The sequence below is a fragment of the Eubalaena glacialis genome, chromosome 1 (genome assembly GCF_028564815.1).
Source record: "Eubalaena glacialis isolate mEubGla1 chromosome 1, mEubGla1.1.hap2.+ XY, whole genome shotgun sequence".
NCBI classification, from domain to species: Eukaryota; Metazoa; Chordata; class Mammalia; order Artiodactyla; family Balaenidae; genus Eubalaena; species Eubalaena glacialis.
The window spans coordinates 28,983,065-28,999,423 of record NC_083716.1 but is presented as its reverse complement, the minus strand read 5'-3'; the positions used below and the strand labels follow the sequence as shown (position 1 = coordinate 28,999,423).

The 16,359-nt window shown below is 40.8% G+C and overlaps 1 protein-coding gene across 5 annotated transcripts in view; it reads right to left on the bottom strand.

Annotated features, from left to right (window-relative positions):
• DNMBP (dynamin binding protein) overlaps nt 1–16,359 on the bottom strand; it is a 112,165-nt gene that overhangs the window by 22,311 nt on the left and 73,495 nt on the right. For all 5 annotated transcript variants that reach the window (XM_061207193.1, XM_061207283.1, XM_061207352.1 and 2 more), the window contains 2 exons: nt 3,705–3,898; nt 2,750–2,849 (listed from right to left, as the gene is read on the bottom strand). In XM_061207193.1, coding sequence (XP_061063176.1) covers nt 2,750–2,849; nt 3,705–3,898 — 294 coding nt within the window. The remainder of the gene's footprint in view (nt 1–2,749; nt 2,850–3,704; nt 3,899–16,359) is intronic.

Below are 16,359 nucleotides of genomic sequence, written 5' to 3'. Positions count from 1 at the left end.
GGAGCCCCCAGGCTGGTGCTCTCATCCAACCTCGGCTTTGCCTATTGCATAGCACGGTCACTGCACACTGTCCCTCCTTGTAAAGCTCTGAGCCGGCCGGTTCCTAGGCCCTCTCCTCCCCCATCCTCCACATGCCTTCAGCTCATCTCAGTCTGCTACCTAAATCCTCGGTTGTCTTGGGACAAGAAGGGGAAGGGAAAAACAAAAATAAACAGCTGATATTGTATGGGGGTGAGATTATGGATATTCTGTTTTCATTTCCTCTTTTATTGTTGTCATAATACACAGGTAATAAAATAAATTGAAAAAAAGTTTGATTAATAATTAATTCCTTTCAGATACCAATCAGTTTCTCTCATTTCTTTCACAATTCAAATTAATGACCTACAGATACTTATTTCAAGTGCCTCATGAAATCCTATAAATTGGCTTTTATGCTTTATAGGGTGACCCCTATAAAAATGGGGTCACCATGGCTACCTCTAAACAATGTGTGCTTCTCCTTCTTCAACCTCCCTGACCTCTGACCTCTCCAATTAAACTGAGAGCAGGACCCCAGGCTTCAGTTTCTCTTGCAGCTGTTCTGTACAGAATTTAACAGCATATGCAGAGATGACAGAAAAGACCTGAGTCTGAATGTCAGTCCCATCAAGTACTAGCCATGGGACCCTGGGCAAATTACTTCCCGCTGTAAGTCTCAGTTTCCTATCCGTAAAGTAAGATTAATAGCAGCTAAACCTCATAGGGTTGTTGTAGGCAACAAGTGTGATAAAGCTTGACATACCTTGAAAGGGTGTGTGGAGTACAATAAACACTGGAGAAACGTTAACAAAGTTGCACCATCACCTAACGTCCCACAGCCATTCCTGCAGGAGGGCAGAGCCCTGACTGTTCTTATGTCCATTTCTCTCCCAGGTGAGTCAGGTCAACACCACCTAGCCTAAGTCAACATCATGAGCCTACTCCCCTCTCTAGTGATCTGTGTAGGCATATGCATGTGACCCAGTTTTGGCCAATGAGAAACAAAGGGAATTCTGGTGAGGGGGCTCTGGAAAGGCTGTTTACTCTTAAACGACGCAGGGTCAATTTTTCCTTCTGCTAGATGTTGTGATGTGTGTAGTGGAATGGCTAGAACTGTGGTAGCATCTTGTCACTATGATTCCAATAAAATAGCAAAGTGATAGGATGTCTCCTCCCACAAGGCACCAGAGCTGGGAAGCCCTGATCCGGGAAGATCCCACGTGTCGCGGAGCAACTAAGCCCGTGCACCACAACTACAGAGCCTGCACTTTAGAGCCCGCAAGCCACAACTGCTGAGCCCGCGTGCCACAACTACTGAAGCTCACGAGCCTAGAGCCTGTGCTCCGCAACAAGAGAAGCCACTGCAATGAGAAGCCTGCGCACTGCAACGAAGAGTAGCCCCGGCTCGCCACAACTAGAGAAAGCCCGCGTGCAGCAACGAAGACTCAACGCAGCCAAAAATAAAATAAATTAATTAATAAAAAAAAAAATCGTGACTCAGTATACATATACAAAGAATTGGAAAAAAGTTTCAAAAAACTGTAGTTATTATTTACAGTACATTCTGACATTTTCTATTTTATTTTATTGGAAAAATATATATTGGGTGCTAATTTTTTTTAGAGACCGTTCAGTAGTTTTTTTTTTATTAATAAGACTATAAATAAAGAAAGGCACCCTTTTTTTTTTTTTAAGAGGCTCTTTTCTTTCTTTTAAAAATTTATTTATTTATTTATTTATTTATTTATTTATTTATGGCTGTGTTGGGTCTTCGTTTCTGTGCGAGGGCTTTCTCTAGTTGTGGCAAGCGGGGGCCATTCTTCATCGCGGTGCGCGGGCCTCTCACTATCGCGGCCTCTCTTGTTGCGGAGCACAGGCTCCAGACACGCAGGCTCAGTAGTTGTGGCTCACGGGCCCAGTTGCTCCGTGGCATGAGGAATCTTCCCAGACCAGGGCTCGAACCTGTGTCCCCTGCATTGGCAGGCAGATTCTCAACCACTGCACCACCAGGGAAGCCCCACCCTTTTTTTTTTTTTTTTGGCCACATGGCTTGCGGGATTCTTAGTTCCCTGACCAGCAATCGAACCCAGGCCCCCTGAAGTGGAAGCTCTGAGTCCTAACCACTGGACTGCCAGGGAATTCCCAAGAAAGGCAACTTTTTGAAGATCAATTCTCCACGGCATTTCTACATGACTTGGGACAGCTCTTGTCCCAGATTAGATTTCCAAGGATGTTTATATAAACAGAAAGCCTTGGAAGATAGAGACAGATTCTCCTTCCTGGACAGACGGCAGGTTTGTTCCTGACCAGAATAACAATGTCTTCTTCCTGAACAAAGCTGGATGCATCTGTCAGCAGCCTGCTATAATACTGGGGTTTATCTAAGTGTGATTGGTTCCTTAGCTGTAAGATAAACCCACTGTGTTACTGGGTTCTAAACTGATCTCATAACCCACTAATAGGCTGCAACTGTCTGTCTGGAAAACATCATATCATGTGACAACAAAAATTTCTTCTATTGCAAGCATCCTCTATCACCTCAAGCTATATAAAAGGAGAAGCAGGGGGCTAAATAACCTTGGAACTAAGTAACTAACACTGAATTTTCCTAGCAAAACTACTCAGTACCAGCTGGGCCCTTCTCACCCTGCCTCCTACCTATGAAGTTAAAAAAACAAACAAACAAACAAAAAAAACCTACTTCTGAAACAATGGTAGGGGCTCATACCTACGGCATCGCTGATTTCCAGATCAGCCAATAATTGCTTTGAGACCTTAATCACCATCTGCATATTTCCAAAAAGTCCCTCAAAATCAATGTTTGGTATCTGAGAAAGGAAAACAAAACAAAGATGCATAGAAATAAAATTAATGGCATATCATTCACATTAGGAACATCTCTTCAAGGATGATACAAAAACTGCTCAAGGTTATCTTCACTCACTCTCACGAAGTTTCCAGAATGGGAACATCTAACATCGCCTTTAGTGTCACCATCTGTCCTTGATCCAACTACTTTCTGCTCCCCCCTCCCCCACTACCAGAGTAAAATGACCGTAGAACCAATTTCTATAATTGTACTGGGACGCAAATTCCACCCAGTACCCAAAATCGGATGGCACCGTCCACTTCCTAGAGAAGTTCTGTGAGTGACTGCTCCAGAAGTCCACACTCAAGCTGAGCCCAAGTGGTCAAGTAACAAGCAATAGGATTGTAAATCCCTGGGATACCATTAATGTTTTTTCCCTATCTTCGGCATCTAAAAGAGTGTCTAGCATACACATATTAGTAAGACTTTCTGGAATAAACCTTATGCAATCAGGTGCTACATCCAGGTAACCCACCATCCCCAGACTTCATTATATTATTGTACAGCCTCCCAGTAAAGTGACAATCCCAGACTCACCGGAACTGTTTTCAGGAGCCACAGAAACAGGAAATGTCCTAGGAATTATTGCAGTAACTTAAGTTAATAAGTTAATAATGGACTTGATAAGTGACAGGATGGTGAAGGCTTAAGTTGATGACATATGTAAACTGGGGGCCTTGAATTAAGAGCAGCAAACCCAATCAATTTTATTTCAAACCCAATAAATCTTTGTGGTGAAAGCTCCCATACCCTAATGCATCAGGCTTGGAGAACCACGTTCAAGGCAAAGCTAACTTTCTCCCACAGTTCCCACCTGAGCCTGCTGCAGGGGTACCATGATCCGCTCGATACACATTTCCAGATCCCGAATGTAGTCTCTCTCCGTCTGAAGAAGTTCCTCTATCACCTTGGCTCTCTTCTCCAGCATCCTCTGCTCTGGGCTTTCAGTGGACACAGACCCAGAAGGGGCCACTAGTGCTGAAGACTGGGAGGAGAGGAGTGTCATTTCTAGAAAGGAAAAGAGAACTGGTCAGTAGCTCTGGGTGTAAAAGCAGGCCTCTGCAATAGTTTCAGTTGAAAAGAACACATTCTTTGAGAACCAAAGGTCTCGCAATTGTCAACCATCAGGAAATATGATCCTCAAGTCAGTTCTAATCATGAAGATGAAGAGCTTAGAAAGCCATCCCTGCAGAAAGAACTTCTCCCATCTGTGATACCATTTCTAGAATCTGTCCTAAAAACAAGTAGCTGGCCCATTTTATGAGGACAAATCAGTGTCCACAACCTCCTTGGGAAAGAGGTTGAAAGAGGTGCTGTTCTTAAAAAGAACTGCTTGTTTAAGAATCTGCCGGCCAATGCAGAGGACACAGGTTCGAGCCCTGGTCCAGGAAGGTCCCACATGCTGAGGAGCAACTAAGCCCATGCACCACAACTACTGAGCCTGCGCTCTAGCGCCCGCGCGCCACAACTACTGAGCCCGTGCGCCACAACTACTGAAGCCTGCGCGCCACAACAAGAGAAGCCACCACAATGAGAAGCTCGCACACTGCAATGAAGAGTAGCCCCTGCTTGCCACAACTAGAGAAAGCCCGCGCGCAGCAACGAAGACCCAACGCAGCCATAAATAAATAAATAAATAAAAGGAACTGTTTTCACTTAGTTAGGTATAAAACCCATTTCATGAACTTAGCAGCAGAAATACCAAGCTGGAAGTTACAAATACTGATACAGCACATTAAAAAGAATATTATGGGGAACATAATAATGCCAACTAAGGGAAAGACAAAAATTAGCTAGGAATTATCTGTCTGAGATCTGGGTGACTGTAGGGCCCACCTTATTCCAGTTACTGTGATGGTGGATTAATATTAGCATGTAATAAAATATGTAAAAATTGTTTAGATTCTCCCTATCAAAACATTAATGAAGACTCACAGGCAAGTTTTGTTACTTCAAATGTCCTGGAAGATACAAATGTCCTATAAGTAGGAAGTTCTTTAATAGTATTTTCAATGAAAAAAACCTCTATAGAACCACACCACATGATCTAAGAATGAAAACAAATACTTATATTTGTCATTAGCTTTTACATAATGACAATATTTTGTCATTAGCTTTTACAAATACCTGTTACTTAGATACATATAAGGAGAGAACTATTATCTTATACATAAGATGAGATGGCATTTGTTCATTTAAAATGAATGTTAAATGCTAAAATAAACAACTGAGAAAATTTCAACAGTGAAGCAACCTCTGCTGTTTATTTCAAATTCCTTAAGATCCACTTTAAAAAATGACAAATTTGGTAAGTAAACATACTAGCAAGTCTGAGTATGATTACAAGAATATTTTTACCCAGATCTAAGAAGCAAAAACACAAGTGTTCAAACTACTTACAGAAAACTAGGCTTTCACAGCAGATTTTAGCCTCCAAAAACCTTCCCCACTGCTCCTTCTCTAAGAATTTAGGAATTCCAATGTTTAAAAAGTGTAACCCAGATTTTGGTTTCTAAAAACCACTCTTCAGTAAAAGGAACCAGAATTCTTCATGTGGAAAGGGCATGGAGCCAACTTGAAGTAGCTCCCACTGGCCAAATCTGTACAATTTGAGTATCAAAATAACTAAGCACAGCAAAGCATTGTAATCCATTGACTAAAATAAGAATCCACGAGCTCTTATTGATAGTATATAAGTATATAAATAAATGGGGGAGAAGAGAAAGCTCTTTCTTATGGTAGAATGTCAGCTAATAAATATAGAACAATGGAATTAGAAAAATCAGTATTTTGCAATCATCGGAATAAAATTTGGTTCAGGCACAAACCATCAGTGAATGATTCTGGTGTTGGTGGTAGGGTTTTGATGATGATCAGGATATCTACATAGTTTTGAACTAGTTATTATAAATTATTTATTACAAAAATGAAAAAGTGACTCTAGAGTGGAGAAATGGGTTACACCATAACCTAGTAATCAAAATTAACACGACCAATTAGGGACAAATAGACATCATGCGCTTCCAAATGTCATGTCTATAAATAACACAATATCCCTATATAGAATTCCAGTCAAAAACGCATAATCTGAAATGAATCTTGAGGAAACATGAGACAAACCTAGGGGTTTGCATCCTTCAAAATGTCATGTCATAAAAGGCAGAGGAAGCCTGAGGAGCAATTCCCAATTAAAGGTAACTGAAGGACTTCCCTGGTGGTCCAGTGGTTAAGACTCCAAGCTTTCACTGCAGGGGGTGTGGATTCAATCCCTGGTTGGGGAACTAAGATCCCACATGCACACGGCACAGCCAGAAAAAAAAAAAAAAAGGAAGAAAGAAAGAAGGAAGAGGGGCTTCCCTGGTGGCGCAGTGGTTAAGAATCCGCCTGCCAATTCAGGGGACACGGGTTCGAGCCCTGGTCCAGGAAGATCCCGCATGCTACGGAGCAACTAAGCCCATGCACCACAACTACTGAGCCTGTGCTCTAGAGCCCGTGCTCTAGAGCCCGTGAGCCACAACTACTGAAGCCCGCATGCCTAGAGCCCATGCTCCGCAACAAGAGAAACCACCACAATGAGAAGCCTGCGCACCACAACGAAGAGTAGCCCCAGCTCGCCACAACTAGAGAAAGCCCGCGCGTGGCAACGAAGACCTAACACAGCCAAAAATAATAAATAAATAAATTTATTAAAAAAAAAAAAAAAGAAAGAAGGAAGAAAAGATAACTGAAGAGATGACAAATAAATGCAATGTGTGATCCTGAACTGAATCCTGATCTGGGGAAAAAATTGCTACAAAGGACATTAATAGGACAAGCTGACGAAATTGGAATATAGATTATAGATTGGGTATATGATTAAACCAATTAAAAATTTCCTGAAATGGACAGCTACATGTAGAAGAATGAAATTTGAACATTCTCTAATACCATATACAAAAATAACTCAAAATGGATTAAAGACCTAAATGTAAGACCAGATACTATAAAACTCTTAGAGGAAAACACAGGCAGAACACTCTTTGACATAAATCGCAGCAAAATTTTTTTGGATCCATCTCCTAAAGTAAAGGAAATAAAAGCAAAAATAAACGAGACCTAATTAAACTTAAAAGCTTTCGCACAGCAAAGGAAATCACTGACAAAATGAAAAGACAACCTACTGAAAGGAGAAAATATTTGCAAATGATATGACCGATAAGAGATTAATATCCAACATATATAAACAGTTCATACAACTCAACATCAAAAAAACAAACAATGCAGGACTTCCCTGGTGGTGCAGTGGAGAAGACTCTGCGCTCCCAATGCAGGGGGCCCAGGTTCGATCCCTGGTCAGGGAACTAGATCCCACATGCATGCCACAACAAAGAGTTCGCATGCCACAGCTAGGGAGCCCTCCTGCCAAAACTAAGACCCGGTGCAACCAAATAAATAAATAAGTATTAAAAAACAAAAACAAAAACAAAAACGCTATTTCAAAATGGGCAGAAGAACTGAATAGACATTTTTCCAAAGAGGAAATGCAGACGGCCAACAGGCATATGAAAAGATGCTTAACATCACTAATCACAGGGAAATGCAAATCAAAACCACAATGAGATGTTAACTCATACCTGTCAGAATGGCTATGATCAAAAAGAACACAAATAACAAATGTTGGCAAGGATGTGGAGAAAAGGGAACCCTCCTACACTGTTGGTGGGAATGTAAACTGGTGCAGCCACTGTGGAAAACGGTATGGAGGTTTCTCAAAAAACTAAAAATAGAACTATCATATGACCCACCAATTCCACTCCTGGGTATATATCTGAAAAAAACAAAAACACTAATTCAAAAAGATATATGCACCCCAGTGCTCATAGCAGCATTATTTACAATAGCCAAGACATGGAAGCAACCTAAGTGTCCATCAACAGATAAATGGATAAAGAGGATGTGGTGTGTATACATATACACACACACAATGGAATACTACTCAATAAAAAAAGAACAAACCTTTGCCATTTGCAGCAACACTGATGGACTTGGAGGGCATCATGCAAAGTGAAATAAGTCAGACAAAGACAAATATTGTATAATATCATTTATATGTGGAATCTTTTTTTTTGGCCGCTCCATGTGGCACATGGGAGCTTAGCTCCCTGACCAGGGATTCAACCTGTGCCCCCTGCATTGGAATCGCCGAGTCTTAACCACTGGACTGCCAGGGAAGTCCCTTATATGTGGAATCTAAACAATACAACAAACTAGTGAATATAACAAAAAAGAAGCAGACTCACAGATACAGAGAACAAACTAGTGGTTACCAGTGTGGGTGGGGTGGGGGAGTGGGAGGCACAAACTGCTGGGTATAGGACAGGCTCATGGATGTACTGTACAACACGGAGAATATAGCCAATATTTTCGAATAACTGTAAATAGAAAGTAACCTTTAAAAACTGTATTAAAAATTTTTTTTAAATAAAAAAAAATTCCTGAAATGGCAGATCTATTGTGGTCATGTATGAAAATATCCATATTACACACTGGCACTTACTAAGGGGCATGATATATGCAACCTAGTCTCAAACAGTAAAGAAACAAAAGTGTGTGTGTGTGTGTGTGTGTGTGTGTGTGTAGAGAGAGGGAGAAAGTGAGCGAGAGAGAAAATGAAAACAAAAATATGGCATAATGTTAAATACTGGCAAATGCGAATAAAGGAGGATCTGTGTACCACTGCAATTTTCTATAAATTTGATATTATTCAAAATAAAACTTAAAAAGACATAATTAGAAAATTTCTTTCTTTTTTTTTGGTAGAATGACAAAATTTCAAGCATAACTCTTATTTCATCAGAAATTAAGTAAATTATGATTAAATTAATTGTAGTGTACAAAAAATTGATTTTCAATGGCCTTATTTTAAATTTTCTTCGTGATTTCAAAGCTATAGAATTTCAGCCCCAAATACGGTTTCAGAAGCAGTAAGTTGAGAAGAGAAATTCACCTTAAACACAGGACTAAAAAGCTCTGGAAAGGGAGAACATTCACTGAATTCCTACCACGTGCCAGGCGCTTTACATGTTATGTCCCTGAACTCATTTAATATTCACATCAAAACTCTGAAGTAGTATTATTATTCCCATTTAACAGATAAGAAAACCTAGGCTTTGAGAGACTGACCAACTTGTCCCAGCCTATGTAGTGAGTAAATGGCAGTTCTGGAATTTGAATCTAAATATATTTAAATCCAAATCCTGTATTTAAATCCACTTAATCCTGCACCGTTCTGCCTCTCCAGCCTGGAATCTCAATTTAAAAAGGTCAGGGCCTATTCGCTTCAAATCTTAAAAATTCCCCGGAAACTATTATCTCTCAGGAATCAAAGTTCTATTAATTATAATACTTGAAAGCATAAAATACCAGCAAGCACTCATCAATTAGAAGTCAGCAACCTACAACCTAAGAGACTCAATTAGATTTTTATTTATATTTAAAAAGAGAAAAAGAAATGGTAACAATTCTTCTAAAATATCAGCATGCCATTTTTTCCCCTGCAGGTGGATTTATAAACTCTGGAACAGACTTTAAAAAACAAAAAGGAAAACAGTTTTAGCTAAATCAAAAATCCCTGTGGGGTGTTTTTGCTAAATTGTAGTTTCCTGGTCACCACCCCTGAGATTGATTCAGCAAATCTGGGTGGATCTGCAGTTTTAACAAAATGCTACGTGCTTCTGAAGATGCAGGTGACCTCCAGGCTCCACACACACATGAATTAATACTCAAGGATTAAATCAAACTAGGAATGCCTGGCTTGAAATAGCTGCAAATGTAAAATTGTTTTTCCATTATTCCAAATATACCCTAAGGGAAAAAAAATGATCGAAAATTTTACTATCTGGGACACCAAAGTGAGAGAGGGAGCCGCCATCCTGAAAGCCTTTGAATCCCGCACTCCCCCACTCTTTAACTGGGGAACCCTGAGAAGTCCATTTTCACCTCTGGGCCTCAACGTCCTCATACGTACAATGAGGATAATAATACCTGTTTTGCAGAACTGCTGAGCAAATTAAACAAGGTAATTACTCAACACAAGTTAGTTCTCCCACAACGGGCCAGAAAATGCCACCTCTACCAGGTTAAGGTAAAATGCACCGAGGAGAAATGGTTCAGATACCATAAAATTCCACTTTTCTATAAGAACAATAAAATCTGGGGATGCGGAAGCACATGGAGGAAACTGAGGCCCAGTACCAGCCTAACAATAAAAGTGGCAGACTTTTATTCCTAGGGCGGTCCTGGAGGCGTTAAGGAGCTGGGGCTGATTGCACAAACTTACTACTGTGATAAAGCAATTAGGGATGGGTTGTTTTTTTTCTTTTGTCCCACCCCATCCCCTCCCCCGCAAAGTCCCGATTCCACTCCTCAAGATATCCTCACCCCCTCAGGTTAGTGCACGGTCCCAGGCTCATACCTCAGTGTTCCTAGGAAGCGATTCAGTTAACCTGCAGCTTCCCGCAACTCTACCAACCACATTCCAAAGCAGAGTTAAAGAGAAAAGCCGCTCACTCTTCCCTTGCCTCTGAAATCTGGCTCCGTCTTTGCTGGGGAAAATCTTTGAACCCCGGCGAGGTCCCAAGCGGCACTTGAATGAGGCGGCTAACTGTTCTACCTGCTTTTGTGAGGGCTCCAGCAACCCCGGAACGTACCTGCAGCGCCAAAATTCTGGTGCAAATGTTCCCACGGGTGGAAGGGCTGGCAGGCAGAGTAGAATCTTCCCAGAGCTCTGGAATGCTCCACAACCCCCTAAAATCCTTTGAATAGGGTAGGCATTTCCCCCAGGCTTTCCCATATTTACATATGAATCGTCCCGAGCCCTCCAGGCTATCACAACAGGGCCTGTTCTAAAGGACGGAGCTGGAATCCTCCACTTCCTGGACTGAGATGCAGAAGAGCTGGCCCAGCTCTGCTCAGACTCAACGTCTTTTCCCTATTAGCTTTCCTTTCCTAGTCCTAAAACAGCCACAACTCCACTTCAGGAGTTGTTGTTTTTTTTTAAGGTATTTTTTTTAATGTATTTATTTTTGGCTGCGTTGGGTCTTTGTTGCTGTGTGCAGGCTTTCTCTAGTGGCAGTGAGCAGAGGGTCACTCTTCCTTGCGGTGCACAGGCTTCTCATTGTGGTGACTTCTCTTGTTGCAGAGCACGGGCTCTAGGCGCATGGGCTTCAGTAGTTGTGGCACGCAGGCTCAGTAGTTGTGGCTCGTGGGCTCTAGAGCGCAGGCTCAGTAGTTGTGGCGCACGGGCTTAGTTACTCCGCGGCACGTGGGATCTTCCCAGACCAGGGCTCGAACCCGTGTCCCCTGCATTGGCAGGCGGATTCTTAACCACTGCGCCACCATGGAAGCCCACTTCAGGAGTTTTTAATCATGAGTTTTATCTCTTTTTCCTACCCCTTGCTACATGTTGTGTTTTTTTGGATACTCTTTTCAGGGAAGCAGTCTTATGATAAGAGGCAAAGATGTAAAGGGGGCAGCATTTGTCTACTTTTCTGCCCTTAGGACCTCTCATTCGGCAGGCAGTCCCTCTCCCTGGCCAGGCACAGGCCTCACTTTCCCCCGGGTCTTGCTACTCTAGGTACCTTACCCTAAAGCCGTCAGAATGCAGATCTTACCTGGCTGGTCCCAGGACAGCAAGAACAGCACAGAGTAATTCACTGGAATTGGGAGCCATGCTCACAGCTCACAAACATTTACATTTTAAAAGAAAGTGAGGAAAAGAAAGTTGCCTAACAACATGCCATTTTTGTTTAAAAAAAGAAGGTGGAAGAAGAGGAGGAGAGAGAAAAAAAGGGAGAAAACATGCAAAAACCTCTACATACTTCCATATACACACATATAATATGTAAGTGCACAGAAAAAGGTCTGGGAAGAGAATACACTAAACTTGTCAGAGAGTTTTGCCTCAGAGAGGGAACTGGGATTTGGGATAGAAGGATCAATGGGGACTTGAGCTGAATCAGTACTTTTTAATCTCACAAGAATCTATTAATGTATTGCCAGTAATTTAAGACAAACTGTCATGCTAGCCAAGATTCATCTCTACTGGTGAGATTTTAAGCAATCTGAGAGAAGAACTTTTGGTAAAGAGCCATCCCACTGCTACTAGGATGGCACCATTGACTCCTGAGGCTTTACTGGATGGTGCCTAACTCCCGGGTTGTTGCTTCCCTCCACCATCGAATGAAGCTCTTTTTAAACTTAAATTTTACCACATATTTATATGGCACTTACTCTATGTGTCAAGTATTGTTCAGGCACTTTACAAATACTGGCTTATTTAATCTTCATCACGATCCTACTATCGTCTCCATCTCACTACTGATGAATGAAGAGAAATTCAGTAACTGGCCCAGTATGTGGAAGATGTGAGCCCACGCTGGCTCCAGAGCCTGCAATTGCTACTCTGCCTCTAGTGCTTTTTCCAGGCAGGCAAATCTTGGGAATTGTGACCTGGAAATCTCCTTGTGGGTTTTGGTGACCACCTGGTAGCTAATGATAAAATGATGTGATTTTAAAGCACACTTAACCTCTGTATAGCCACAGGTCACCCACCATTAAGACTGGGAACAATTATGTATTTAATCACATATACATATGTTCACATCATTATAGCTGTACAACCCTACTCAGTATAATGTAAATAATCCCCCACACAGATCAAATCTAGCAGTGTCATACACAGTAAATATTCAATAGTATTCCAGACAATTAATGGCAGAAATTATGTGCAAGTGAAGGGATGTTTATCAGTGCATAAAGAAAATTTAGAAACCACCAAAATTTCTCCCAAAAGGGGCCTGTTAAATAAATTATTGTGTATCTGCATAATAGAATACTATTACAGCCATTGAGATACAGATTTATATTCATTAATACAGAACACTGTCTCATGTGTGTTGTTAAATGGAAAAAGGTTACAAAAGAGTCTGTGAAAGAATTGCAATTTTGTTAAAAAGGGAAAAATATTTTCAATGCACATATTTGAAAATGAAAAAGTCTTGAAGGTGACAAAATTCTGATTTTTTTCTTTTCTTTTCAACTTACTGTATTTTCTAGTTTTTCTCTAGTGAACATATAATATTGATATGACAAAGAATAATAAGGTGGAAAAAAGAACATTTGCTATACAACAAGAATACTCTACTACTCAGTCCTCTCTCAATTACCCTGTTAAATCCCTTTCAAATTCTTTCCTCGCTTTTTTATAATCCGAGATTTCTTTCCTGACCTAATCCCTTCAAATTGCTGAAGAAAATGGGTAATAAAACACTTGAAATAACAATTTGCTAGTCTAATAAGAAAAGCAAAAAAAAACCCCACCTGCTTAGCAATCTGTCTAGAAAACTGAGAGGAAGCGATCTTTGTAAATTTGTTCATATTCCCACCAGGCCAAGTAGGAGGATCATTAAGTCCTGGTTTTCCATGTGACCACATCACTCCAGCCGGCCCACGCAGCCCCACCACTTCTTTTCCTTCAGCACCTATGTTACTTGTATTTGGAGAAAGTTTATCCTGCTCAACATTAAACTTTCAGCACTGTGGTCCCTGGCTGTTCTGCAGGACTCATAGCAGACTCTTCCCGGATCACCAGACTTCAGGGAAGAATCTATTATATTTTGGTCCTAAATCGCAAAAGTAACTGAAAAAACTTTCCCTGTGCCTTTTGCTCAGTGACTGCCTTGCCTATTTTGGCAAGTAGCCTCCATCCAGCACAATCCCTACTGGGAGGGTTTCCACCTCGGGAAACCTAGCTCAAAGCTTCCCATTTCCCCCTTCTTCTACCAGGGCCTACCCAGGCCTTTAAAAGAAGAGCAAACAAGAGTCAAGTGCCCAGAGTACAAGAGTCTGCAACTTCTTATGCTGCCAGGATAGCGAAATTAACACTAGATCCTCTGAAACACCATTTTTGAACGCTCACCAAATCCTAGAAAGGTGTGCTGTTAGGGTGTTTAAAACTATGAGGTTATTATTATTGAATCTTTAGGCAGCAGAAGTGAAATAATCAAGAAGGCAAAGATAGTTTTTGTAAAATAATAATTAGAAATAAACCATCACTGTTTAATAAGCAAAGTTTGATCATAATCAGCCAACAAAACTTTACATGAAAACTTTATTTTCAGACACACATCTCATGTTTTATTTACCAGGTCTCTTGAAGGAAGGTATTATTGCTCTCACTTTATAAATGAGAGCAAAAAGCAATGAAATGACTTGCCTGAGACCACGCAGCTAATAACTATTGAAAACTAGCATCTCAAGACGGTGCTTTCCATCAAATGTCAAGGCCTGTTCTGGGTTGCATGGCTTTTTGATATGAGTGTGGCTGTTTCCTGCACTGTATTTCCATTTTTGATAATAACATTACAGTGATGTCTCAAATTTTGCTCATTAACAGGACCCTCTGGTTATTTTTCTATCCTATTCTAGAAAACCAGACTTTCTTCAGCTTCTATTAGATAGTTTACTTTTATTCCTTCCACTTATTCTCACATTTTATGTATCTTTTAGAACTGTGTACAAAACAAAACAAAAACCAGTTGATCTGAGTTATAATCCTGTTCAAAGTTTTAATTACAAAAATATATGAAAATATTGAATAGAGAGCTACCAAGCAGACTGCTAGGAGATGGGGCAAAGTATGGAAAGCTGAAAAGCCCTCTAAAGCTTTCTTCCATCTCAGGCAAGTCATTGCATCTGTCTGGTGCTCAGGAACAGCAAACCAAGTGGGGTGAAACTAGGTGGTCTTAGACATAAATTCATGAAACAAAACAATAATACAAAATAGAATGAACTTAAGCATTACGTATTTTGGTTACATTAATTTAAAAGGGTGAACCCAGTCTTTCAAAATAAGGATTCTTTCCAAGTGTGATCCAATATTTTTATGGTAAAATCTGATTAAGCCTAGGATATCAGTTAGTACTATCTTATTTTCTAGCTGAAACCTGGGGAAAAAAACAAAACCTCAATATGAGGGAACATAAATTGGGTCTTCCCCGGGACTCCAGTCATTCATGCTGTACAGGCTTCAATGAGCTCTCGGCATCCCAATAGTCACTCTGTTCCCCTATATCTCCCCTGGCTTCCATTTCTAGGGACATATGTGGAGCTGCTTCTAGATCTTGAGAGGGCAGCAGGCTCAGTGAATTAAGGTACTCAGACTACAAGTCAGAAGATCCGGGATCTAGCCCTGCCCCCATCTTACCTGACATGTTACACAACCTCTCTGGGCTGTTGTTTCCAGGTGTGTATAACACAGCAGTTGAGCCTCTTTGGTTACTTCTAGGCTCTAAAATCTTATGTACTTTCCTACTCTGTTACTTCACTTACTCCTCTTGGTTTGGTATAACTACACTAGCCTCTAACTAGCTCCACAAGGAGTATCACTTAGTGTGTCACTTAGTGACTAACCTGGGCAGTTAGTCACTTCCTCTCCCCGAGGCCTGCGCTATTATGGAACATGGCACAACATATTTTAAGTATTTGTTTCCTTATTATTCCTTGAACATAACAAGCCCAGCTGGTCTCTGTGCTTTGCTGCTTACCTACTGTCCTTTTAGCCCAGTTAGATGAAGGCTTCTCTAGTCCTTGGATTACTCTTTTCTCTAAACTTTACTTCTTGAGTAACAATACAAAATAATACTTACTATTTATCTTTTGATGTACATGTTCTGTGCCCTCAAATAGAATATTTCACTGGATAACAAATATTCATTGAGTACCTACTATACGCTATGTAAGGGTCTGGAAACACCACCTTCACTGCCATCATGGAGATTAGAGTCTACTGAACTTTTCTGCATACCTAATCTGTACCTAATCTACAATAGGTAGCACAGCAACCAGCACTTAAGAGAAGGCACCAATTATTATTATTATTTAGAGCGCCCTACACATTGCTCTGCATGATTGTGATGATAAACACTATGCAAAGATTTTAAAAAAATCATTAAATATCCTAACTTTTGTTTGTCTTAACTACTTAGCTGCCACACCTATGACACTGGGGTAAATAAGGTTTCAATCTTCCCCTGAGGGGCGGAGGGTGGAGAGCAGAGGAAACTGAATTCCATATCTCCAAATCACTGAGGAAAGGACTAGAGGAATTCTACAATAATTTTTGTCTAAGTATTGCTGTGAGGTCAATGGTAAGTGGAAGCATCTCCATATTTCAGTAGATGCTAAGATGCACACTTTTTCATATTTTAACATTTCAGAAATGGAGATGTGTTTTCCAATCAATAGCATGTTAATTAAAGTCTTCCAGGGACTTCCCTGGTGGTCCAGTGGATAAGACTCCACGCTCCCAATGCAGGGGGCCGGGGTTCGATCCCTGTTTGGGGAACTAGATCCTGCATGCATGCCACAACTAAGAGCCCGCATGACGCAACTAAGGGCCCATATGCTGCAAGTAAAAATCCTGCATGTCA